Genomic DNA, 25,291 nt, shown 5'->3' with positions numbered 1-25,291 from the left:
TTGTTTCGTACCTTAAGGTACGAAACATAAGGTCAATCATACTCTATCTCTGATCGTTTGAATTAAAATAGACTGGATTTTATCACAAATTCGAAACAAGAATTAAAGTAAAGGGATGCTTTTTACATAAAAATTATAATACGTTGATCCAATTTCTACGCCCAAAGCGCACAAAGGAAAAATTTAAAGGAGACTTATTATTCCGATGTGACTTGAATTTAGAAAAATGCATATGTAGTGTCTTATAACACCACTTAAATGACTCTGACAAGTCAACAAATGCGCACAAGTGAAATTGGTCCTGCTACTATTTATTATGATAAACCCAAAAGGGGGACTAAATTTAATCCTGGACTTAAAATAAAAGTATAATTAAAGAGATGCCTTCCCAAATGGTTTTTGAACAACCTATTCTTTATATTCAGTAAATTACCGCCCATTAGCCAGGGCTAAAGCAGAAATACATGAAATACACCGCCAGCTCAGTCATTTCCAGCCGAGGACTGCAGTTTCGTGCTTATTGTTTCGCACTCTTGGCTTCCTTAAGAGATTTTCCATCTCCAGCTCAGTCACTTTCCTTTGCCGGGCTGATGAGTGCTAATAAGCACGAAACTGCAGTCCTCGGCTGGAAATGACTCAGCTGGCGGTGTATTTCCTGTAAACTATTCTTTATTTGAATCTTTGAAACTGCGATTATTCATATCATTGCACTCAATAATCACTTCATATGTTTCGAAGAATGAATAAATACAGTATGACCCCCGATTTAACGATTGTCAAGGGACTGGAAAACGTTTTCGTTAAATCAGGGATATCGTTAAATCGAGGAGCATATGCATTTAGTGCAGTTAAATTCGGAGCAGTTAAATGTTTCATTAAATTGAGGAAATCGTTAAATCGGGTATCGTTAAATCAAAGCTATACTGTAATAATATTTTCTGACATAGTTACATTAAGCAATCTTATACGAGCAATATATATAAGGCTGCCCAACGAGACTCCCTGCCCGTATAATTTTGTATATAGCTAATAATCTATTTGGATAATAGCTAATAACCTTGACTTCTATTACAAGCCAAAAAAAATTTCAGAAGCTCTACAGACGAAATCCGGCGAAGGCTGTCTCAGTCATCCCCCACCATATGTTCATCAATTTGACTTCTATGTCCCGTATCAATTGACACCAAGGTTCAAACATTTTCTACGTTGTCCATTCATCTTGCATGTCGCCTACCTTTCTTTCTTATCCCCCCCCCCTCTTTTTGAAAGGTTATTTACAAGCCTTCCCTCTTAAAGAAAATTTGACAATGATGGTAATTTTGAATGAAGAATTTCAATATCGTCGGCTGTTTTTCTGTCCAACAAGTCATTGGATTCATCCAGACTTTAACACACATGAATAAAATTCCTCTATGAGGCCGTACAAGTTCGTGACCATCTAAAGCAATATTATACTCAATCACTTACCTTTCATACTCCATTCCAATCTGAAGCCTTCTCTTGTGACGGAGTGGTCTGTGACAAGCTTTACAATGGCAACGTTCGTTGATGTTGTGATGGGTGCAGGAGGCTTTGTCAAACTCCCACAATATTTACTCAAGGATACTGGCTGCATATTCTTGACTTCTGAAATCTGAAATGTTTAAGACACCTTTATTCAAATAACCTCCTCTTAAAATTAGGACTTTGAAAAACATGATTAACTATTTCTTAAACTCAGAGAAGTCTTAAATCACAAGACCTAAATGCACCAAATTGAAAACTAATTGCTTCTACCTAAAGCTGCTTTATGTTGCAAAGTCCATCCCTTAGTTATAGTAAAATGGAAAGACTAAAAACTTTCTGATTACCAATCCGTACATATTGCGTTAAATGTAGTGCATCACATTTGTACATTTTTCTCGTACTTAAGTTTAACCGAAAGGAATGTTAGGAAGAGGGCCAAAACGATGGTCCTTACCTGCAGTGTGGCAACGGTTTGCTTAATTCTGTGTTGTGGCTGTTTACACTTCGCATTGTTAATGACTACCATTATAATTTTAAATACTAGACTTTATTAAACTTGCAATCAAACATCGAACTCCAAACAGCTGCCAGCAACTTTTTGACAACCTTAAACTGCTTTTAGGTCACTAACTGAGTCTATGAATCTGTGAGTTAGAAAAATATCCGAAACGATCTTACCTCTACATAGTCGTTGTCACACGAGTTCCCTCCTTCTAGGGTAAAATGTGAGAAAGCCAGTGAAATGTTATTTCCTTTGGGAGCTCGGATGACCCAAGCACAGTTTTGGTTTCGCGGGTAGTTGCTGGGGAAGTTGGGGCTTTCTATGACTCCACGTCTCTGAGTGAACTCGTTCCTACAAACTGTCAACAGAAAGAAAACGCCATTCTTATGGTCCGAAAGGACTTTTTTTTAAGTGAAAATTTAATCATTGCACATAAACTAAAACAGTTTAAACTATGACTTTATTACACAGAAGTTTATGTGAATTTAGAATGTCAACGTCGGCAATTGTTTTTAGAAATAAAAAATAGATATCAATACTATTTAAATTCCACATAGGAATTAATAGTGCCAAAATTTAAAAAAATGTACAAAAAAAAAAAAAAAAAAAAAACAGCAAACAAATCTAAGAAATGCTCACTCAGAAAATTCCGAAATGTCGTTAAATATTTCCAAGCAACGTTGGAAAATTTCACGGGTATCCACCATACTGTATAAAACAAACATGTTTGTGAATAGTCTTTGGAATCGTTATAAGTTGTATAAATGACGATTTCTCACTTCAGCAGAATGCAGAAACGCCAGTGCAAAGATCTACTCAGCTTCTTTTTTAAGTGTTACGCCTTCAGTTAAGTTGCGGCTCAGCTACAACCATTGATCTCCATCCCCATATTAGAGCAAAATGCAGTCGCTGGTTATTGCAGCGTTGCAAAAATTGCAAACAAGTAAACTCTTCAGTATTTGCTTACGACTCTTCCTCAGCTTTAGCCAAATTAACTGTAGGAGCTTTCCAGGTAAATTGAGAAACTTCCAAGCTATTGCTACTTACATGTATAAATTTCATTGGAAAGTTCCTGATTTATTGTAGAAACTTGACTGGTTTTTATTATCAAAGTTTCTGAATTTTCCCGAAATATTCCAAAAGAATATCAGGAAGGTTACTAAATCTTAGCGGGAAACTTCCTGTTTTATGCCAGATATGTCCATGGAAGAAATTAGGCACACTAGTGGCGAAATATTTTCAAGCAACGTCAGTAAATTACTTTAGGGCTTTAGCCTCAATCTGTTTTGCAAATTAAGCTAGAATGTAACGAACGCGTTAGCATTAAAATGTACAAGAGTCTGACGCAGTGGGAACTGCATCGTAAGTCTGAGAATTAACTGGGTAGTTTTCATGGTTTCATTGTTTGATAACGACCTTAAGCTCCTTACCAAGTCCGTTACTAAATATATTTTATTGCTAATCTAAAGACAATATATTCCAACACAAGTCAATGTCAGCATGTCAACCCTGCACGCTAAGTCCAATGTTCCACCGTAGAATAGAGCGCAACCTTTAGTTGTTCAGCGTGATGCTGTTGGCAGCTTCCTCAATTCTTTCACGCATCTGACGCAGAATTGAGACTTTAACCCTGTATAAAAGAGTTTCATTCAATTCCAAGCGATGGAGCCAAAATGCGTTTTACCAGCTGGATTGGTTTGATTGTCAAATGTTTTAATTAATTTCGTAACTAGCACTCTTTTTACAGGGTGTTCTGAAATAGACTGACTGTTTTCAAAAATTTATAACTGGACAACGGTTAATGATAAAAAAAAAAAATAAAAAAATAAATTATTACAGAAAATTAGTGTGAAGGGCAGTAATTTTTCCCCCCCACGGAGTTTTAAATTTTAGTTCAAAAATTTTTCAATAGATGGCGCTGCAGATAGCCTGCAAGTCAAAACAGAAGAATTGAAATTCACCGATTTTTCCTTCGATTATTACAAGTGATTTCAGCCGACGATCGATATTTTGAAAAAAAATTTATGCAATTTTGTTCATTAAAAACTTTTTGGGAAAATTATGATGTAATGTTCAATTTTTCTGTGGTTCACGGGCTTACTATCTGCAGCGCCATCTATTGGAAAAGTTTTGAACTAAAATTTGCTACTTAAGAGGGAAAACATTTACGACTTTCAAAATGAATTTTCTGCAAGAATTATATTTTTATCATTAAACGTTTTTCTGTAATCAATTTTTCAAAACAGTCAGTCTTATTCAGGACTCCCTGCATTTGTTTTGCCATCCAGTTTCTACGAAACGCTGCCCAGTATTTCTTTTAAGGAGAGCATTTTTTCACACACATGTAAAAGAAATCAATACGTTAGTGTCTTCATAGAATGGAATATTATTTCTGTTCACTCTGTATGTTCGCTGTTAGAATTACAAATCTAATGGAAACAAACTGAGCGATTCTCACTATTTGAAGGCATGACATCTCAACAATTACAGTCTGTTGCTTAAGACCAACGTACGACATCTCAGAATGTTTTACCACGGTTCGAATCTGAATTGACATTTTCTGCAGAAAAGATGTTTTTAAGGCAGAATACATTGTTTGAGACACGCAATAAATTATCAAATAGCTACATCTTCTAGCAAAAGTCATTAAGTCCACAAAAAATATAATAAATCACTGCAATGAATAAGATTTCTCTGTTAGTTCTTCCATAATACAAAACCAACAATATAATTAAAAAGTTACATGAATAAACTTGGCTTAAGAACTAGGAGTAGGTCTAATGATTTTTGTTATTTTACCTAACGATTAAAAAGTTTAAATTGACAATGTTTTAGACATCCTAGACTTTTACCTGGAACACCAATGTCCAAATCCAATGCCCATTACTAAATTTCATTAGATCAGCTTTTTAGAAATGTCTACGTCTTAAAAACCCACTTTCAGAGTAGCTTGTAAAATGGTCATTTTTCTAAATTTTACCTGCTTGGTATGTTAGATGAAAACCTCCTGCAGATGTAGATGCATCAGTCCGGAAAACGACCAACAAAGTATTTCCCGAAGATGTAATAGCTCCAGGATTTGACTGATGGTTGCACATACGCACGAGACTGACAGCATTTGTTGTTTCACCATCAAAGATCTGAAAAATAAATTTGATTTTTGTTTCTTCACTGTCTTTCATACACGGAAAAACATATCTCTGTTCCTGTTTGCATTCTGCTGACATTACAATACTTATCTAACAAAACTTTAGTTGCTGTAGGAACCGTACTGTTTGTTATAAATAAGGCTGAGTAGTATATACAATCATATAAAAACAGATTCTTTGAATATATTTTGCGCAGACAAATTGTCACGACGCTTATTGAAGCGAATAAGTATGGAGAAAATTATTAGTTTTAAAAATTCGTAGAAGAAAGCTAGCTATTTACTTTCGTAAAGACTTAAAAGTGACGTCTGAAATGAAGATAAAACGCAGACATTTTGATGGCTTTAAAATATCTGCAGAATAAATGCAGACATCATAAAATTGCATCTTGAGCATTCAAAACTTTTGCAAACTTTTATGGGAGTAGAAAAATATGACAATTTTTAAAAAGAAGAATAAAGAGGGGAATGAAGAGAAAAGGCAGACATTTTGATGTCATCGAAAAATTTACAAAAGTTTTAAAGAATCTGTAAGAAAAGGTTTGTTTGTTTTTTTTTTGCAGAATTTTTGACGATATTTTTTAGCTGGGTTAAGCTTAAGCATAGGATAAGGATGTGGTTGATGAGGAGGTTACTTCTTGAAGTGAAGATGCGTGGTAAGTAAGTCTCCACCTGCCGTTTTCCCTTAATAACTTAAATCGTTTAAATGTCGAAATGAAAATTCTAGATGCAAGGTTCTAAGTCATGTGCCCCAGCCCTATGTTAAATAAAAATCTGTTACAATGGATTAACTGTCTGGTCTTTTGAATTCCACCACACTTCTAATGTTCTAATTGAACATTTCGCTTTTCAATCCCTATACTAACTCGAGCCTGGGTACGTCGGCGACTCAAGCCCCGTGACAAAATATTGCCGTAGCCGTCGAAAGGTAAAGCGCAGTATCCGCAGAAAAAGTTTTTGAGAAGTTTGAAGAAACACGTTTTGGGTTCCCCACTAACAATAATAATAGTTAAGTGCTAGAATTTGACGTTTTTACGGGTTTTGTGTTTAGCGTACAATAAAGCAAAAGCAAGATAGATGATAAAAATGCAAAAAATAAATAAATAAATAAATAAATAAAAATAAAAAAATAAAATAAAATATAAAATAAAATAAATAAATAAAAAAGAAAAATATGCAGATACAGCTGTTTTGCCTTTCCACAGCTGTATACTAGTGGCTTGGTTAATATCGTCTACTTCAACGTGAGATAGACCCTCGCATTTAACCTGATCTTGCCACTTCTGACTTCTTCCCTAAATTTGCGAACCCATCGAAGACACGCAACTTTCGTCTGTTGCATCCCTCCCATAAACTTAACAAATATTGTGCCATGCTGCAGCTGTTTTCATTTAACTCGTATAACAAACAATGTCCTACGTACACCTTCCACGATACACATTCTAAGATTTTTTTCGATGATTAACTTCGCGACACAAGGTGATTTTATGTGTCATACATCTACATGTTTGTTTCGCCAACTATTTACGTCATTACAATGTCACGCTTTGTTGAAAATTTGTATACACAAAAACGAGTAGAACTTTTGCACTCACCAATAGCTTTTGAGATATGAAAAGAAAAGTGAAAAAAAAAAAAAAAAAAAAAAAATACGCATCGAATATCCAAGATGGCGAGGCGAGTTCTTGCTACTTAACGGCCATATTGTGACAGGCAACGCCCAAGAACATATTCCTTTAGCAAGAATTTTCTATGAAAAATGTGTTTTGTTCAAAGAAACAGATGTTTTGCGGTGAGATCTTTGAGGATAAGCATGTGACTTAGATACTTTTTAGTGTTCTAAAGTTTTATTTAGTTCAGTTACTTATCATGAACAAGTGCAGTAATACAGAATAAATGTTGCGGTTTCTATTCACTTTCTTGGTTACATTTAATATCGATAAAAATACAGGTTCCAATGAGTAATTCAGGTAATCTTTATCTTTATCTTTTCTTTACTATTACTATACTACTAATAATAAAGCTGAAATACTCTCTGTCTGTCAGGATCTCTATGACGCGCATAGCGCCTAGACCGTTCGGTCGATTTTCATGAAATTTGGTACAGAATTAGTTTGTAGCATGGGGGTGTGCACCTCGAAGCGATTTTTCAAAAATTCGATGTAGTTCTTTTTCTATTCCAATTTTAAGAACAAAATTATCATACGATGGACGAGTAAATTACGAAATTATCATAACGTGGAACCGTAACACGGGAACAAGCCAATTGGCGAGAAAATGTAAAATACATTATTTGTAAATATACAGGCGAACCAAAAGACCTTTTAATTTTCTATTACGGGCAAAGCTGTGAGGGTACCACTAGTTGATTATAAAGAAGAGGGATTTATTTTATTCAACTTTCAGTATTATTATGTTCAATTTTTGCAGTTAGCCAACATATAGTTGAAATACAATTATGAAATATATGTGTGAAGAAACGAAGGAAACTAACTTTCGAAACACTTAAATGACATACAGAATATTTTATCAGTTCATGTTTTTTCCTGCTTTTCTTCTAACTTCAAAAAAGATGATTAGCTACATTTAGAAGTGGGTCTGAAGTTAACTGCAGATGTTTTGTGCTTACTTTATGCACTATTTTCACAAATTTCAAAGGTTTATTTTTAAGTCTAATAACTATGACAAATACTATTCAGTAATTAATAAGATTTAATTTCCATACCTGAACATAATCAAAACGGCATTTCGGGTGTGTTTCTATGTCAATGTCAACAAATGCTATGGTTATGACAGAGCCATGGTTCACCCTTATGAGCCACTCACAAACAGCATTGCTTGGATAAGCTTGCGGATAATTTGGTGACACTATGCTACCACCTGGAGATGTCAATAAGCCACCGCAACCTGATGAAAGCAATTATGCAAAATAAATATCTATATAAATAAAACAGAGAATATATATGTATATTTATATGTGTGTATGTACAGGTAGTTGTCAAAATAAAGGAAACACCTGTGAATAAAAGTGACATTTTTCAAAGCGCTTCGTAAGCAATCAAGACTAAAACTAGGTGTCTGATTGTTTTATAAATGGCAATGTTCATATTCTGGTAGTATATGGTGGCTTAATTAAACTTCAAGAATTATTGAATTTTTATCAAGCGCTTGAAATGTCGGACTTCTCAAATTTTAAAAGAGACCAAATTGTTAGAGCGCGTCTAACTGGAGCAAGTGTAACTGAAACATTTCAACTTTTTGGCGTTTCTAGAGGCACAGTATCTAAAGTCATGACATCATTCACATAGCGCGGTTAGAGAAGCTCGGTTAAGCAAAATAGTGGGCGGAAAGAGGAGCTCGGTGAAAGAGGTCGGCGGATATTGAAGCGGATTGTAAGGTCAAAACGCACATCAGCAGCAAAAGTGACCACAGAACTCAATCAACATCTGGATTCACCAGTGAGTGATTACAGGTAGAAGGCACTTTTATAAACAGAACAGTTACGGAAGAATGTACAAAACCTTTGTCACAGATGTGATGATCGAGAACTCGAAATACGATAATCGAGAACTCCAGATGTGATAATCGAGTTCTCGAATGATCTTGAATAATCGAGTGATTCAATAATGAGAACTCCATTATGCCCATCACTAATAGAGGTCTTAGTGCGATCCCTGGAAATAGCATCAATTCTTTCGCGTGGCACTACTATCATCGGATGCCAACACAGTAGACTCCCGCTCAACCGGCCTCCGTTTAACTGGATCGGTGGTTAAACGGGCCTACAGGGGAGTATAAAACGGTATTATACAGAGTGATTATAATTAAAGTTCCACTTTCAAAATGCTGTAAAAATAAAACCACTGGTCAAAATGACCTCAAACTTCAACGAAATATTATCGAAGAAGGGGGAAAACGAATGGCAGAAGAAAAATAAATAGTTCGAATTTTTAGCAATAGATGGCGCTGCAAGTGTCAGAATATGTAAATCCAAGACCTGTCATGTGCACGACTCATTGAAGTTGGTATAAAAACGCCAAATGCACGTTTTTTTCCTCATTTCGCGTTTGAGAAGTTCACTATGACTGTCTCAATGAAAGACCTGGTCGTCCCGATCACCTGATCTTAACCCGTGTGACTTCTGGATATGGGGCTATCTGAAAGCTGTTGTGTTTTCACTGCTCTGATTGCAAACTTTGCTGAGCTGAAGGCATGCATCGCGCAACACATTCTAAATGTGACCCTGAAACACTTCAATCAGTCGTAGAACATGCTGTTTCTCGATTGCAACTTGTTACTGAAAACGGGGTACATCATTCTGAACATCTTTTGCGCCAGTCTCACGAAAATTAAAGAGACCGATTTGATTTTTACTGATGCTTTTTATGCGGTTTTCGGCCTCAGGACAATTAAAAACCGAATTTTCCCATCCGATGTGATATGACCTTGCCGTGTTGGATGGGCTTACTTAACAAAAGGTATCACACCTGTACCCTCGTGCACGCTAAGTAGTACGGTGTGTTAACGTTTAGTTTACACCTTAGGTAATATTTTATGATTTATTTGTCATTTGTAGTCGACCACTATTAAATTACGATGCTAACAGCGCCATCTGTTGCTAAAAATTTTAACTGTTTATTTTCTTCTGCCATCAAGTTCCCCCCTTCTTCGATAATATTCCATTGAAGTTTGACGTCATTCTGACCAGTGGTTTTATTTTTACAGCGTTTTGAAAGTGGAACTTTAATTATAATCACCCTGTATATTTGAAGTGGACATAGTTGTTTTATAAAATGCAAAAATTTCTTTTCTAATGCTATGTTTATGGTATGAACATGGTGTAACGTAAAGTCATATACCTTTTCTATTGTTTTGTAGCTGTAGTCTGATTTCACTTAAAATACTTTAAACTCTTTAAAACACCTTTAATTAAACTGCACAATGTTTAAAAGCAAACATAAAAATAATTAGTAAATAATATTTTAACGAAACTAAACTGTATAATCATACTTCAAGTTTTCAAGAAACAAGAATTAACAAATCTAAGTGAAATCAAATGCAAGAAAGAAAGAAGAACAGCAGATGAACTAAAACCGGGCAAGTATTGTATATCAGTATCGTCCGGCGCCACCAACAGTCAAAATGAAAGTTAAGTTGAATATTGCACACCGTTATAGCAAGTATCCGTGTACACAAATCTTTTTTTTTTTTTCAAAACTAAAATTCATAGCTCAAATTTTTGTTACAAGCTTTTCATCTTATACAATCCCGATCCCAGAATCCTGAAAAAAATTCCACTTATTTCTATTTTTATGTTTTTTAGTCATAACAGCTGTAGGCAGTGGCCGATACAAGGGGAGGGTCATGGGGGTCATGACCCCTTAAACCGGCGAGAATAGTATTCGTCCACAAACACAGTATGAATAAAATGTAAACAATTTCATTTGTCTTTTCAATTCTTAAATTATTTTTGAAAGTAAGTTTTTCAAATGTCTTCTTTCATCGCTAATGAAAGTAATTCTCAATGTTTATGCCTATTAGGAACCCTATTTCTGACTGATTTCGTACTTTTTATTGACATTCAAGCATTTAAAAAAAAACTTTTCGTGCCCAAAGCCGTAGGTTTGTACGGGGGGGGGGGGAGGGAGGTGAGCCTTTAGCATGACCCTTCTCTAAAATGACAGTCTGTATCCGCCCCTGTTTGTAGGTGGCAAAAGTTGCCCCCGTATTTGGTGTTGTTTTACCCTATAACTGTGTGACTTAGAGCAGGAATTATAAATGGAGGAAGTATGTCCAATCATTAGCTTAGCAAAAGCGTGGCCAACGATCTCAAGTCACGTGACTTGACAACGACGAATAGTTGGCACGTTTTGCGTTAAACTAGCGAAACAAACCTGCTTTCTTTCAATTCTTTGCTTTAAAACCTATCACGTAACTTGGCGCCTTTTCTCACGAATGAAAGTCTTTACTCCCTCCATTTCATCTCTTCTCGATGCTGTGTGACGTCACTGTTGACTGACATTCTTAAGTTGATGAAACCGTTGATGAATTTACGGTGACTTTGACGGTTTCCTTAGTAGAAATAAGATCCCGGATGTATTCAGCTACTTACCTGTAGCAGTGTTGTCGTAGTATATCTCGAAACCCGGTGCACTCATAGACCGATCTGATTTGAGCATGAGTCGAAGGATGTTGCTGTGGGATCGGATGGTAGATGGTATAGTATTGCCGCAAAATTTCCCGAGGAGGGGTGATGTCGTATACGCTCCATTTCTAAAAATAAAAAAGAAATGAATCCCTTGTGTCATTATTCATTTGTCAATTGAAGGGTCTGCAGCAACAAAGAGTTAACTTTCATTTTTCGGTCGTTTGGTTCAACAAGGAGTTATCTCCGGTTGATGGTTCTCAAGTTCGTATAGTTCAACAAAGAGTTATCTCCAGTTGATAGTTCTCAAGTTCGTTTGGTCCAACAAGGTGTTATCTCCGGTTGATAGTTCTCAAATTTTTCGCTAGAATGAGTTAGATGCTTTATTCACTTGAAGCAACAGGGAGTTAACTCCAGGAGATTTTCCAACAACCAAAAATGGAGTTAACCATTTGTTGCTGCAAACCCTTCAATCTGCTTAACTTTAGGGCCGTTTCCATGGACGCTTTCGACCCCGGAAAAACCTGCTTTGCACCGCATTCCGGTTATTTGCGGGGTTTGTGTGGAATATTTCTACTCCTGCTAGCTTCTGGAGTGAAAGCGGTGTTTTTACCCAGAATGCATTACGCGAAAAACAAGTTCGTCTACTAGCCACTAATAAGGATGCTGTGTAAAAACCGCTTTCTCTGGTATAATGGGAGAACCTCTTTTTACATGGAACCGGAAATTTTTCAGTCGGTTTTTTGTGGAGTCAAAGCGGGGATTTACCGGGTCGAAAAGTGCGTTATAAACGCGGCTTTTGAGGCTAACGCTTATCTGCAAAAGCGCGCATCCCTGAAAACTAACGCATGCGTTCATTCCGCCTGTAAGCCGGAAGTTAGCCTTTTCATCTTATTCGTGGTCCGACAGTAATAAGGGTATCATAATCGGAGAAAAGCTCATGAAGTATTGAAATGATTAGTTTTTGAACTTTTATCAATAAAATGATTTTCCATAAAGATTTCTTGGGATACTGCATCTTTTTAAGTAACGTAAAAAACTTTACTGAACAAGAAACTGTATCACTTCTTGAAATCTTTATAAAAGCCCAGTTTCCAAGAGGTTTTCTAGTAAAGCTACAATGTAGATCAGATGTATAGACGGAGATCAAGATTTCGTTACTGAATCGCTGCTAGAGACCTTTATTAAAGCCCAGTTTCCATGAGATTTTCTAGTCGAACTGCGATGTAGATCAAGATGTGTAAACTAATATCAAAATTTTATAGCTGTATCGCCGCTAGAAACTTTTATGAAAGCCCAGTTTCCAAGAGATTTTCTAGTCGAACTGCGATGTAGATCAAGATGTGTAAACTAATATCAAAATTTTATAGCTGTATCGCCGCTAGAAACTTTTATGAAAGCCCAGTTTTCAACAGATTTTCTAGTAGAACTACAGTGTAGATCAATATTTATAGACTGAGATCAAGATTTCATTGCTGAACCACTGTTAGAAACTTTTACGAAAGCCCAGGTTCCAAGATAATTTCTAGTAGAAATACAGTACAAATCAAGATTTACAGATTGAGATCAACATTTCCCAACTGTATCGCTGCTAGAAACTTATGAAAGCACAGTTTCCAAAAAATTTTGAAGTAGAACTACAATGTAGATCAAGAATCCTCGTAATAAAACTTTTGCTTTTTCTTTCTTTTCTAGTATTTCTTTTCTTTTCTTTTTTTTTTTCAAATACTTCAAAAAAACTGTTCAACTCAAGCAATGAAACATGTAAATGAGTAGCGCTAGAAGATAACTTGAACAAAAGAAGGAAAAGAAAAATATTGTTAAAATTAGACTCAATATTTATTGAGAAACAAGAAGTTTTGTCTAGAACTATACGAGCCTACTTTCCCGTATACCCATACTTCTTTCTAGGACCTGATCAATATTCACAAAAAAATTATTAAATAAAAACAAAAAACCCGACTGGGTAAAAACCAAAAAAAAAAAAAAAACCATAAAGGAAAATGTATAAGCCCAGTAGTTTAGAATGTATAAAGTACTACTGAATAACTACACCGTTGAAATAGTTTTATTACCGTAAACAGATAAGACAAATCATAAATTCAAAAGCAGAATAAAAGGATAACAGTCGGGCCCATTCCTTTCCTATTCAAGGATCCCCGTAAAACTTGAATGGGCCCCGACTGTTGATCCTTCTATTCTGCTTTTGAATTTATGATTTGTCTTATCTTTTTACGGTAATAAAACTATTTCAGCAGTGTAGTTATTCAGTAGTACTTTATAAATTCTAAACTACTGGGCTTATACATTTTCCTTTAGTTTTTTTCGTTTTTACGCAGTCGGGTTTTTCGTTTTTATTTAATAATTTTTTATTTTACACTTTTTTGGTTAACTTTCATTGACAGTTATTATGATTATAAGACGGTACATTTCGCAACCTTGTCATTTCATTGAGAGAGTTTGCTTGTATCGTGAGGTTTATTAAGTAACTTGCGGTGGTTTAAACTACTCATAATTACTCCCTCTAGGAATCTAACTCGGCTTAAAGCTACATGTGCTTGACCTTCGGCAAAAATGCGCGAACTTAAGTCAACCACAGCAGAGCTATATAAACAGCCTGTATAACTACTCATGATGACGCGAAATGGAAAACGTCCCCCCCCCCCCCCACCCGTCAGTCAAATATTTCTCGCAAAACTAAAAAACCTCTCAAGAAAGTACACGTCGCGAAACTCAGTCCCTTGAATCAAAGCAAAAACAATTGCAACATTTTAGAGATGAAAATCGAATTAGAAGACTTTCTTTCTTTTGGTGCTTATTGCACGGGTTTATTTTGATGAGGACTACAATTTGAGTGTCTTGCCTTCGTTACGCATGATATATTTTTTATTACAGTACGGAATACATATAAAAACACATGAAAGAATTTACATCAGAAAGAGGGGAAAGTACATCCAGAGCGAGGGTGTCTTGACCCACCGCCTCATGTGGGAGAAGCAATCGCTTAGACCACTCGGCCATTGAGACCCCAATTAGTAGACTTAGTAAACAAAAAAATTCAGGCAGCGAAAACTACCTGCATTTGTCACACGCAGGTAGCATGCGACACAGCGTGCAACACCAAACGTGCGCCAATCCCGAACTGACAAAATGGCAACCGGTTTTTGAAATGGTACTTTTGATTACTATCATGTGTTTAGTGACACTCCCGAGGTTAAGACAAATCGATTGACGTAAGAATTATCAAAATTGGCCAAGGCGTTTAGCCTGTAGAATGTCACATAGAAACGGACATACATACATCGACTGATAAACACATTACCCTCCTTTGCGTCGAGCCCGCGCAGTCGGGTAAAAATAGATAAAATCGTAAATTGTTTCAAACATATATTTTTTAATATTTTAAGCTAATTTCTAGGAATAAAATACTCCTCACTCATCTAAAAAAATTAGATCCGTATTTTTTAAACGAACCAGCTAATAAACGTTTTTCCATTAAAAAAATTCTTTAACAGCTTTCAAAACGAAAAAAAAAAAAATTAAAATTAATAAGCTCATTAAAATAAATACATCATATAAAAAAAAATCGTTTCTTTTTCCCCTGTTGCCAAGAATAATTTTTTAAATGAATTAATGCACTTACCAAAATAAATAAAACAATAAAATGTCAACTTAAAAAAATACTTTTCATTGTCAAAAAAAAAAAAAAAAACTGTCTGCGCATATCTTTATGTAGAAACATAAATAACTTCGAGTTTATACGCCGAAAACTGAATACCTAAATTTAAACTTTAGCGTGAAAATAAAAACAAGTCATATCAACAATAATTATTTCAGAGTTAAAACCATAGCTGCGGAGTCGGAGTCAATCTCATTTTGGGATAAAGGAGTCGGAGACGAATATCCAAGAATCGGAGTCAGTCATTTGTCCTCCGTGTATAAATTTTTGCCAAAGCTACGAAGTCAGAGTCGAAGTCGGGGAGTCGGAGTCCAATTAATTGTCGGGCACAGGAGTCGGAGTCAGGTGCCCCTAAATTCTCGGAGTCGGAAGTTTGGCGTCAAGAGCTATTTCCAACAAAATTTGTTTGAAGTAAATCTGCCTTCAAGTACGGAATCTACATTGACTTTCAGTTTCCCAGTAGGCACTAATGTTATGGGATTTGAACTGTTCAAAATTGAATGGAAAATTGTTCAAATCAAAAAGACATTTTACATACAAATTTTTCATCAAAAGTTTTTTCCTTCAAAGTTTGTTTGATGCAAATTTGCCTCACAGTTCGGAATTGCCTTGAATTTCCCCGTAGGCGCTAGTGTTAAGTTTTTTTGAACTGTTCAAAATTGAACAAAAAATAGATCAAATCAAAAAGTGAAATATGGGAATGAGGTGTCCTCGTCGAGATCTTTCGAACAAAAAAAAAGTTTGGTCGAATCGGACTATTCATTCAAAAGTTATTAGGGGGGACAGACCGACAGACTTTTTTTTCCCATCTCAATACCCTACTTTCCAATTTTTAATTTTTCAATATTTATTTAATTATTTTATTTATTTTTGACTCTTTGTTTTTCGCGATATTTTTAAGATGCATTAAGCCTTCTTTCATGCTTTTTTCTTCTTTTTCTGACTTTTACCTGGAAAGTAGGCTAAAAAGAGTAGATTGACAGTCAGGTACACTTCTCTTATTTCATCAACCTAACTTTCAAAGTTGCTCTCTTAAAAAATTCCAGCGATTTTAACTCAGACTGAGTAAATTTTCACTCCTTTCCAGTGTCGAAAACGCACTTTCCTTATAGGAGTGAATTTCATTCCTTTTGCGGAGCGGTCATTTTCACTCCTTTTGGATAAATTAATTTCACTCCCTTTTGATAAGTGTTTTTCACTCTTTTTAAGACTAAATTAATATCCTAAATGAGTGGTTGCTTTCCGTTTTGGAAAGCCGCTATTTCACTCTTTTTTAGAATAAAATAGGTAAAATCATTTCACTCTCCTTTGGTGAAATTGTTTTTTAAACGTGTTTTCATGTGCTTATGCTGTGTATTTGAATTTAAAACTGTTTTTAAAACTTATTTCATTTGAAAAAAAAATTAGTTTTTTAATTTAAAAAATGAAAAAAAAAATGTTTTTAGTGTTTCCGAAGAGGATGCACAAGAACTGTATGGTAAGTACGAAGAATTTTCTTTTTTATTAAAACTTTAACTGGTAATATTTCTTGAACTACTCGTATATCGTTACAAATCACCCACGTGCAATATTACGTACATTTCCGAATCTAAAGATTGAAATAAAACTAAAAAACCCACACAGTTCCAAATAAATAGATTTAAAATTTTGAAACTCTATATTGATATTCTCAGTATGCCTTTTAACATTAATAATGCTTTAAAAGTTACATCAGTTCAAATTAATTTAAAAAGTCACTCATAAATTGTGACAAGATACGTTTGAATTCAATTTTGTTTCTTCGAGGCCATTCATTAATTACGTAAGGACAATTTTGGCAATTTTTGACCTTCCCTTCCCCCTATAAAAGGGTATGTAAGACTCCCCCCCCCCATCTTACGTAAGTTTCTTTTTTTTCTTCACAATAATAACAAATATTACATCACTGGGATCGTTCTTAAATTAACTATCATTTTTTTTTAATTTTTTTCAAAAACATTTTTGAGTAAAGAAATGTTTACTGTAAGGAATCTAGACCGAATGTTTTTCGACAAATAATTTTTGTATATGATGCGATAATAATTAAAAATAAGACATGCAAAACACAGTGCGATTCTTTCATTATATTTTACTCGTTTCATTCTTTGAAACACAAGTATAAAACAGCTCATCCTATAATACATACTTTTACCTTCCTGAAGCAAATGAAATATAATATTTGCCAAACCACTTGACCGCGGATTTCTAATATAAAATATCGGCTTGGAAAATATTACGTAAGAATGGATCCACCAACCCCCCTCTCCAAGCAAGGGTATGTAGAGAATTCCCCCCCCCCCTCCCCCTCAGGACCCTGAATTAATGAATGGCCCGTTACACATATGAATGAGTGTATTATACAAAGTTTATGATACTCTTTAAAGTTTATTATACACAAAAACAATGTTTGATTAATTTAAAATATACGCAGTGGTTGGAGCTCCGACCATCGGGAGCGGATTCGGTATCCGACCTATAGATTTGCGCACGGTCGGGTCTGTAACACCTGCCTAAAATATATATACAGTACACACACACCAAAGATGGTAACGACTGTTTCAAATGTCATATTTTTGATTCGATGACCGAAATAAAATTGTTGATAACAGTTTCATTAATTTGGAAGAAAAAGTTACAAAAAGTTCGCCGTAACATTGCACGTGGGTGATTTGTAACGATATAGCAGTTCAAAAAATATTAACAGTTACAAGTTTTAATAAAAAAGAAAATTCTTCGAACTTACCATTCAGTTTTTGTGCATTTCCTTCAGAATCCTCATTCGGCAACAAATAGTGTTTTAATTCATTAAATGAAGACATTCAGATAGCGACATCCACTTGGTATTCGCGACCAACGTTAGTTAAGCCTAACGTGGAGGTATAGAAGATTCTCTCTAAACAAAATCACGTGACAGAATCGAACCAATGAAAATGCTTTTGAGTCTTTCTTTTAAAGAATGTTTTTATTTTTCACTCTTCAAAAGGAGTGTTTTCGAATTTCACGCCATAAGGAAAAGTTTTAGTCTTGTTTTTTTTCGTAAAGCGTCTTTTTTCGATAAAGCTAGCACTCAGAAAGAATGAATGCACCCGCAATAGATTTCACTCCTTTTAAGAGTTATTTTTTCGTTCTTTTGAATTAAGAGTGGTGCTTTTTGCATTACATATTTAAATAATTTATACATGACATTTTCTCTTGCTTATATCGATGTTTTTACTACACATTTAAATTAAGCGCAGTTATAAAGTAAAACTATAAAAGTATGACTTTACAAAAGTAAAGCTGTTGACTGCGAAAATTAAGAGAGGTAATCTGAATTAGAAACAAAATTACATGACAAAAATCAATTGTTTTTACACATTATGCGTGTTTAAATTTCTTACCTTATCTCAAGATAGTCGAAGTTACAGTCACTGTGTAGTTCCAAGTTAAAGTTGATAACGTTAAGGGACATAATCACATGACAAAAAACAGATTTGTTTCCACATAAAGCGTCCTTAAATTTCTTACCTTATCTCAAGATAGTCGAAATTACAATCACTGTGTAGTTCCAAGTTAAAGTCGGTGACGTTAAGTGTAATCTGCCTTCCTTCTGGAGCATGAATCAACCAGATACAGCTTGCAGAATGTGGGTAATGGTTAGGGTAACCGGGAGAACGAAGTACGCCAGACGATCTATGAATTTGTCCTCCGCAACCTGTTCGAAAAATTGTATTTCCATATAGTACGAAAAGATTGAGTTAAAATTAGCACATACCTCATACACTAACAGCTATAATCTCGATTTAGAGAGAAATAAATCACTTTTTTAAAACTATCCGTTTCAAATTTAAGAAACTAAGAGCTTTAGATTTTTTTTTCTTTTTAAACCATTATGTTGTATTTCTTTTCGAATACTTGTAATAAGAGCTTAAAAACTATATCCCCCCTCCCCCCACAAAGAAATTTACATCTGTACCAAAAAGTAGTAATAACAAACAAGTACCATAAACACTGGCTACTTTGGCCCACATTTTGGAATTTCTCATTTTTTCTCGATAATTTTTAAAATTATTCCTATTTTTAAACAGTGGAAACCCTTTTTTTACACATTTAGAGTACTCTTAATTTGATTTTTTAATAATTATCGTTTCATTTCAAATTGTAATTAACCTTTTTAATTGTTTTTTATTCGAGCCAATGTTACCCTAAGGTTTGGCTTACTTTAGTCCAAAATGGTTTTCCATATTTAAAATCATTGTATAACTAACTAGAACCAAACAAGAAGTTCTGTCTAGAACTAAACGAGCCTACTTTCCCGTATATAAATATCGACTTTCTAGTATCTGATCAGTATTCTCAAAATTAGCTAAAATCGTAAATTATTTCAAACATATTTTTTAAATATTTTAAGCTGATTTCGAGAAATGAAGTATGTCTCGCTCATCTAAAGAATTAGATAAGAAAAAAATAAATAAAAGAACAAATAAAATAGCAGCACCTTTTAAACAAAGCAGCTAAATACATTTTTTCCATCAAAAAAAAAAAAAAAAAAAAATCTTCAACCGCTTTCAAAAAGGAAAAAGAAAAATCTCAAATTAAAAGCTCATTAAAATAATCATATAAAAAAAATCGTTTGTTTTTCCCCTGTTGCCAAAAACAATTTTAAGAATGAATTAATGTACTATCAAAAATAAATAAAAACAATAAAATGTCAACTTAAAGAAATAATTTTCATTGTCGAAAAAAAAAATCGTCTGCGCATATCTTTATGTAGAAACATAAAGGACTCCGAATTTCTCCGCCAAAAACTGAATACATAAATTAAAACTTTAGCTTGAAAATAAAATCAAAACCTATTTAAAACAATTATTTCACAGTAAAAACCATGGTTGTCGAGTCACAGTCGGAGTCCATCTGATTTTGGGACAAACGAGTTAGATTCGAGAGCCGAAAGTTTTAAATTCAAAGACTCGGAGTTGGAATCGGTCATTTCCTCAAAAAGTCCGAAAGTCTGCCAATATTTGCAGAGACGGAGTAGGACTTATTATTTGATACAGGAGTTGGAGTCAGAGTCGAATTTCCAAGAGTCAGAGTTTGCAATTTTTCCTCCGTGCATAAATTTTTGCCAAAGCTATGAAGTCAGATTTAAAGTCGGGAAGTCGGAGTCCGAGTAATTTTCGGGCACAGGAGTCGGAGTCAGGAGCAACAAAACTATCGGAGTCATAGTTGGGAGTAGGTCGTCAAGAGCTATTTCCAACAAAGTTTGTTTGAAGTAAATCCACCTTTAAGTTCGGAATCTATATTGACTTTCAGTTTCTCCGTAGGCGTTAAGAGATTTGAACTGTTCAAAATTGAACGAAAACTTGTTCCAATCAAAAAGATATTTTCGATACATGTTTTTCATCAAAAGCTTTTCCCTACAAAGTTTGTTTGGAGCCACTTCGCCTCTAAGTTAAAGATTTATTTTTGCCTTGAATTTCCCCGTAGGCGCTAATGTTAAGTTTTTTTGAACTGTTCAAAATTGATTGAAAAATTTGCTCAAATCAAAAAATGAATTATGGGAATGAGATGTCCTCGCCGAGATCTTTCTAACAAAAAAACATTTGTTCGAATCGGACTATTCATTGAAAAGTTATTAGGGGGGGGGGACAGACAAACAAACCGACAGACATACCGACAGACATTTTTCCCCATCTCAATACCCTACTTTCCAATTTTTAATTTTTCAATATTTATCTAACTATTTTATTTATTTTTGACTTTTTTTTTGTTTCTCGGGATATTTTAAAGATGCATTAAGCCTTCTTTCATGGTTTTTTCTTCTTTCTCTGACTTTTACTGGGAAAGTAGGCTAAAAAGGACGCGTGTCCATGCGAAAATCTGTTTATTTGAAAGAAGAAAGCATTTCGCAAAAAGTTTGAGTCATACATAGGGGAAGGTGGCCCAAAGCGGGTAGGTCGCACAAAGTGGTTAGGCCTTCGTATGCCCCCTCCCCCCCCATTGGTGTGTAACGGCGATGCATACGCATGTCGTGTTTACATGAGTTTTAACCAGTCCCAGCGAAGCAACAGTGAAGCGGCAAGGGGCAACCAGGCTTAAAATTTTTAAAAAATGGTAATATTTCATCGAAAAAAATAAAGTTTTTTAACTTGTGATTAGTCGAAACCCAGCTTTTTTTTTTTTTTTGATTGTCAATAACATTACGTAATTCTGACACAACGTAGGTAGCTAGTCAATTATTTTAAGCATTTATAACTTCATATTTGATTGGTAAATGTACCAAATCACAACTAGTTAAGCTTACCCGCTTTTGGCTCCCTGGTTGGGCAAAGCTGGTTTTTCAAATGTTTATAAAGTTGGATAATAAATAAATATTGGGTTTGAAATATTACAAAAATCACATTTTATTTTGAAGTTCAAGAACCCTGCTAGGAAATAAAACCGAAATTGTTGCGATAAAAACTCAAAAACTACAATTTACGAGCGTTCTTCGAAAACCTACCCGCTTTGGGCCACCCTCCCCTATTTTTTTAAAGGGAAGTTTAAAAAAAATTGAAATGTCTGTGCTGGCCTACTTATTGTCTTTTCATTACTTTTGGAGGTTAAATAATTTTGCTAACAGAACACCATTTGTAAAACAAAATATCCTTAATTGGCAGTCAGTTCCAAAACTTCTTGGAGAGTTCCATGATTTCAACATTAGCTCCTTCTCTCACATCAAGAGCTATCCCCGGAAACCAGAGCCCATTACATTCTACAACAACAACAAAATTTCCTAAACTTTCCAATAAACTTAACAAAACTTATAAAAAGTAGATGATTTGTATCGACTTTTGCCCGACCTCCTGCCATTTTCAATTCCTCTTTATCTTCCATAATAAAAGCCATATAACTGAGCCAAGATGAATTGAGGCTGTAATCACTCCCTCTATCTGTTGATGAGAATTTCCGATTTTTTCTCGTGCTTTTCGTGTTTAAAGCTTTACTTTTAGCTTTTCTTTTCTAAATCACTTTGACTGATTTTCGTAAGTTTTTATGCTTTGCCAAAGTAGGTCGTAAATTTTAGGTTATTACGAGATGTGTTGTTAGCCTGAAACTCGTAAATAAAAACCTTAACAGAAATGAGAAAGACAACTATACTGCTGCATAAAGTATTAAATAATACTCATAAATAGGTACTCGGCAAACTCTTGGCAGATGTAAAATTTTTTGTATTTGTAAAAGTGTGAGACGTAATAAAGACACATGTTAGCGCGAGGAACAAAAATCCACTAGTGTTGCTTCTTGAGGAGAGCTATTGAACTACTTGGTATGCATCACACACACTGCATGATTAGGGATGCTCCTAAGAGAATTCTACCGAAATTAGTTTGAAAATTGATTTCTGAAGGTAGGCAGAGGACGTTGTATTTTTGAGCAATCACGATTGCTTATTGTTCGCATTTGACTGTTTTTGGCGTTACGCTGATTTTATTTTCCCGCCAGCACCCTCTGCAGCCTCACCGTCGACCGGTCGCCTCACGATGCTGATCTTCTTGCGAATACCGTGTAAAGGTTGCGTCCATATCGTACACACACACGCATACATACATACACACACCTACACACACACCTGCACACATCCACCTACACATACACTCACCTACACATACACACACTCCTACACACACGCTTATGCCTACACCCAAACACAAACACATGCCTACATACAGACACACACATACGAACGAACGCCTACACGCACACGCGCGTACACGCACAGCACTGCATACACAGCACTCACACACATGCATACATACACTCACACACACACGCACCCACTCACATGCGCCTACACAAACACACACGCGCATACATACACACACGCTCGTGATTGCGAAAAATATAATTTGAATTCAAGATGCCAAAAATTCAAATTTATTTATTTATTTTTGAGCAATCACATTGCTTATTGTTCTTACTTGACTGTCCTTGGCGTTACGCTGATTTTATTTTCCCCCCGCCTTCCTCTGCAGCACCACCGTCCCCTTCCCGATGCTGCTCCTCTAGCAAAAACCGTCTCCAGGTTGCGTCCATATCCTACACAAACACGCATGCAAACATACACCTACACACACACACACACTCATGCCTGTACACATACACAAACACACACGCCTACATATACACACTCGTGATTGCGAAAAACATAATTTGAATTCAAAATGTCAAAATTCAAATTAATTTTTTATTTTGAGCAATCACGATTGCTTATTGTTCTCATTTGACTGTTTTGAATTCCTATCATTTTATTTTCCCACCACCTCCCTCTGCCAGCACCACCGTCACGCCGACCGGCCTCACGATGCTACTCCTCTTGCGAAAACCGTCTCCAGGTTGCGTCTATATCCTACACACACGCATACACACACGCGCCTACATACACACACACATACTCATGCCTGCACACAGACACAAACACATATGCCTACATACACACACACGAACGCCTACACACGCGCGCGTACACACACAGCACTGCATACACACCGCGCACACATGCACCCACACACATGCACACACTCATGCCTGCGCACAGACACAAACACACACTCCTATACACACATACTCATGCCTGCACACAGGCACAAACACATATGCCTACATACACACACACACGAACGCCTTCAGACGCGCGCGTACACACACAGCACTGCATACACAATACGCACACACGCACCCACACACATGCGCCTACACAAACACACACGCGCATTCATACACACACGCTCGTGATTGCGAAATACATAAATTGAATTCAAGATTCCAAAATTCGATTTATAGTTTTTTTTTTCACTTTGGACCAAAGAAGGACCCAACAGCCAAAGTAACTTGTGTTTACGGTAAATAAAGTCTGCGAAAAGTTACTAATATTGAACTACAGAGTTACCGAGATGTAATAAAAAGTGTTATTTAATTCCTTACTTTCTCTGGCATCGACAAACTCGTAATTTGCCGTAAATCCTTCTCTGCTAATAGATGAGTCGGCAACAAATTTCACAATGAGAGAATTGCCCACTGACGAAATTGTGAGTGGAACACGAGTTCCACAGTATCTATAAAGAAAAAGGCGGTTTTAAATTTCATTCAATATTTTGACATATCTCTTAATTTGATAAACAGATTGCTTAAAATTTCATTTGAAATACAGGGTTAGCATAGAAAAATATCCCAGTTATAAAAATTTAAATTTCATAAACTATTGCACTTAGCACTATAAATGATACATAAAAATAGCGATAAACTGAAAGATCTTTTAACGTATGTAACTATTTAAACGTGCTCGTTCCGAACTAGCGCAGGCAGAAATTCTTTCTGGAGGGCGTTTTTTGGTCACAACAGTCCTTACATGTGTATAAACTACTGTATTAGGATGGGCAACAGTGTTAAAACCAAGACGTCTGGGTGATGTCCACCCCCCCTCCCCCACCCCCCATTTCACTGCGCTACTGACGTTCTGCTACGCTGGATTGGCCGTGCAGGTGATGATGATTTACCCTTTATGCGTTGGCCAGCCAGATCCCCAACCCGACCCCATGTGATTTTTTTTACGAGGTTTCAAAGACAATGTTTTTATAGCACAATTGCATACAACATTGAAAGCCAAAAACCTAACCTTGCGCAAATAAACATAATCAAACCTACCAACATTGCAAGAACTGAAAGATTGCATATGTGTAAGCAGTACAAAACATCGACAGTAAAACACTCTAAAATGTATGTTATAGACGTGTGTCCCGTTATGAAAGTCGCACACAACGAACATTAGTGAGTAAAAAAAAAACCTTCCACAGTTTATCATTATTTTTACTTCCTTTTTCAAAAAAGGAAGTACTGCATTCGCGAAAAAAATCTTAACTCAAAATTCGGCCTTAATTTCCATTGTGCTCACCCCCGAATTAATGTTGAGTTTTTTTCAGCCCGGCCACACGCGGATAATTGCCTAAGAACGTATAAAAACCCGAAGTATCCATTTTGACATTTCCTGAGTTAGTTACGACTTTTCTCGTGACGTCCGTATGTGCGTATCTATGTCGCATAACTCAAGAACGGTATGTCCTAGAAAGTTGAAATTTGGTACGTGGACTCCTAGTGGGGTCTAGTTGTGCACCTCTCTTTTTGGTTGCATTCGGGTGTTTCTAAAGGGGTCTTTTGCCCCTTTTGGAGGGAAATCATTGTTAATTTCGATGTATACTCATGTGGTGGTATACTTTGGCGGACACTTGGCGATATATCGCCAGCCTTTTGGTCGACAAGTTTTTTCGCCAAGTTGGC

At 35.6% G+C, this 25,291-nt stretch overlaps 1 protein-coding gene across 1 annotated transcript in view; it reads right to left on the bottom strand.

Annotated features, from left to right (window-relative positions):
* Positions 1 to 25,291, bottom strand: part of LOC129228663 (cubilin-like) — a 240,137-nt gene that overhangs the window by 161,211 nt on the left and 53,635 nt on the right. The window contains exons 12-17 of the mRNA XM_054863347.1: positions 18,506 to 18,692; positions 11,269 to 11,429; positions 7,882 to 8,063; positions 4,989 to 5,148; positions 2,185 to 2,366; positions 1,468 to 1,633 (exon numbers count right to left, since the gene is read on the bottom strand). Coding sequence (XP_054719322.1) covers positions 1,468 to 1,633; positions 2,185 to 2,366; positions 4,989 to 5,148; positions 7,882 to 8,063; positions 11,269 to 11,429; positions 18,506 to 18,692 — 1,038 coding nt within the window. The remainder of the gene's footprint in view (positions 1 to 1,467; positions 1,634 to 2,184; positions 2,367 to 4,988; positions 5,149 to 7,881; positions 8,064 to 11,268; positions 11,430 to 18,505; positions 18,693 to 25,291) is intronic.

This window comes from Uloborus diversus, chromosome 8, assembly GCF_026930045.1.
Source record: "Uloborus diversus isolate 005 chromosome 8, Udiv.v.3.1, whole genome shotgun sequence".
NCBI lineage: Eukaryota > Metazoa > Arthropoda > Arachnida > Araneae > Uloboridae > Uloborus > Uloborus diversus.
Note: the sequence above shows the minus strand (reverse complement) of the source record. Positions and strands in the feature narration are given on the sequence as shown.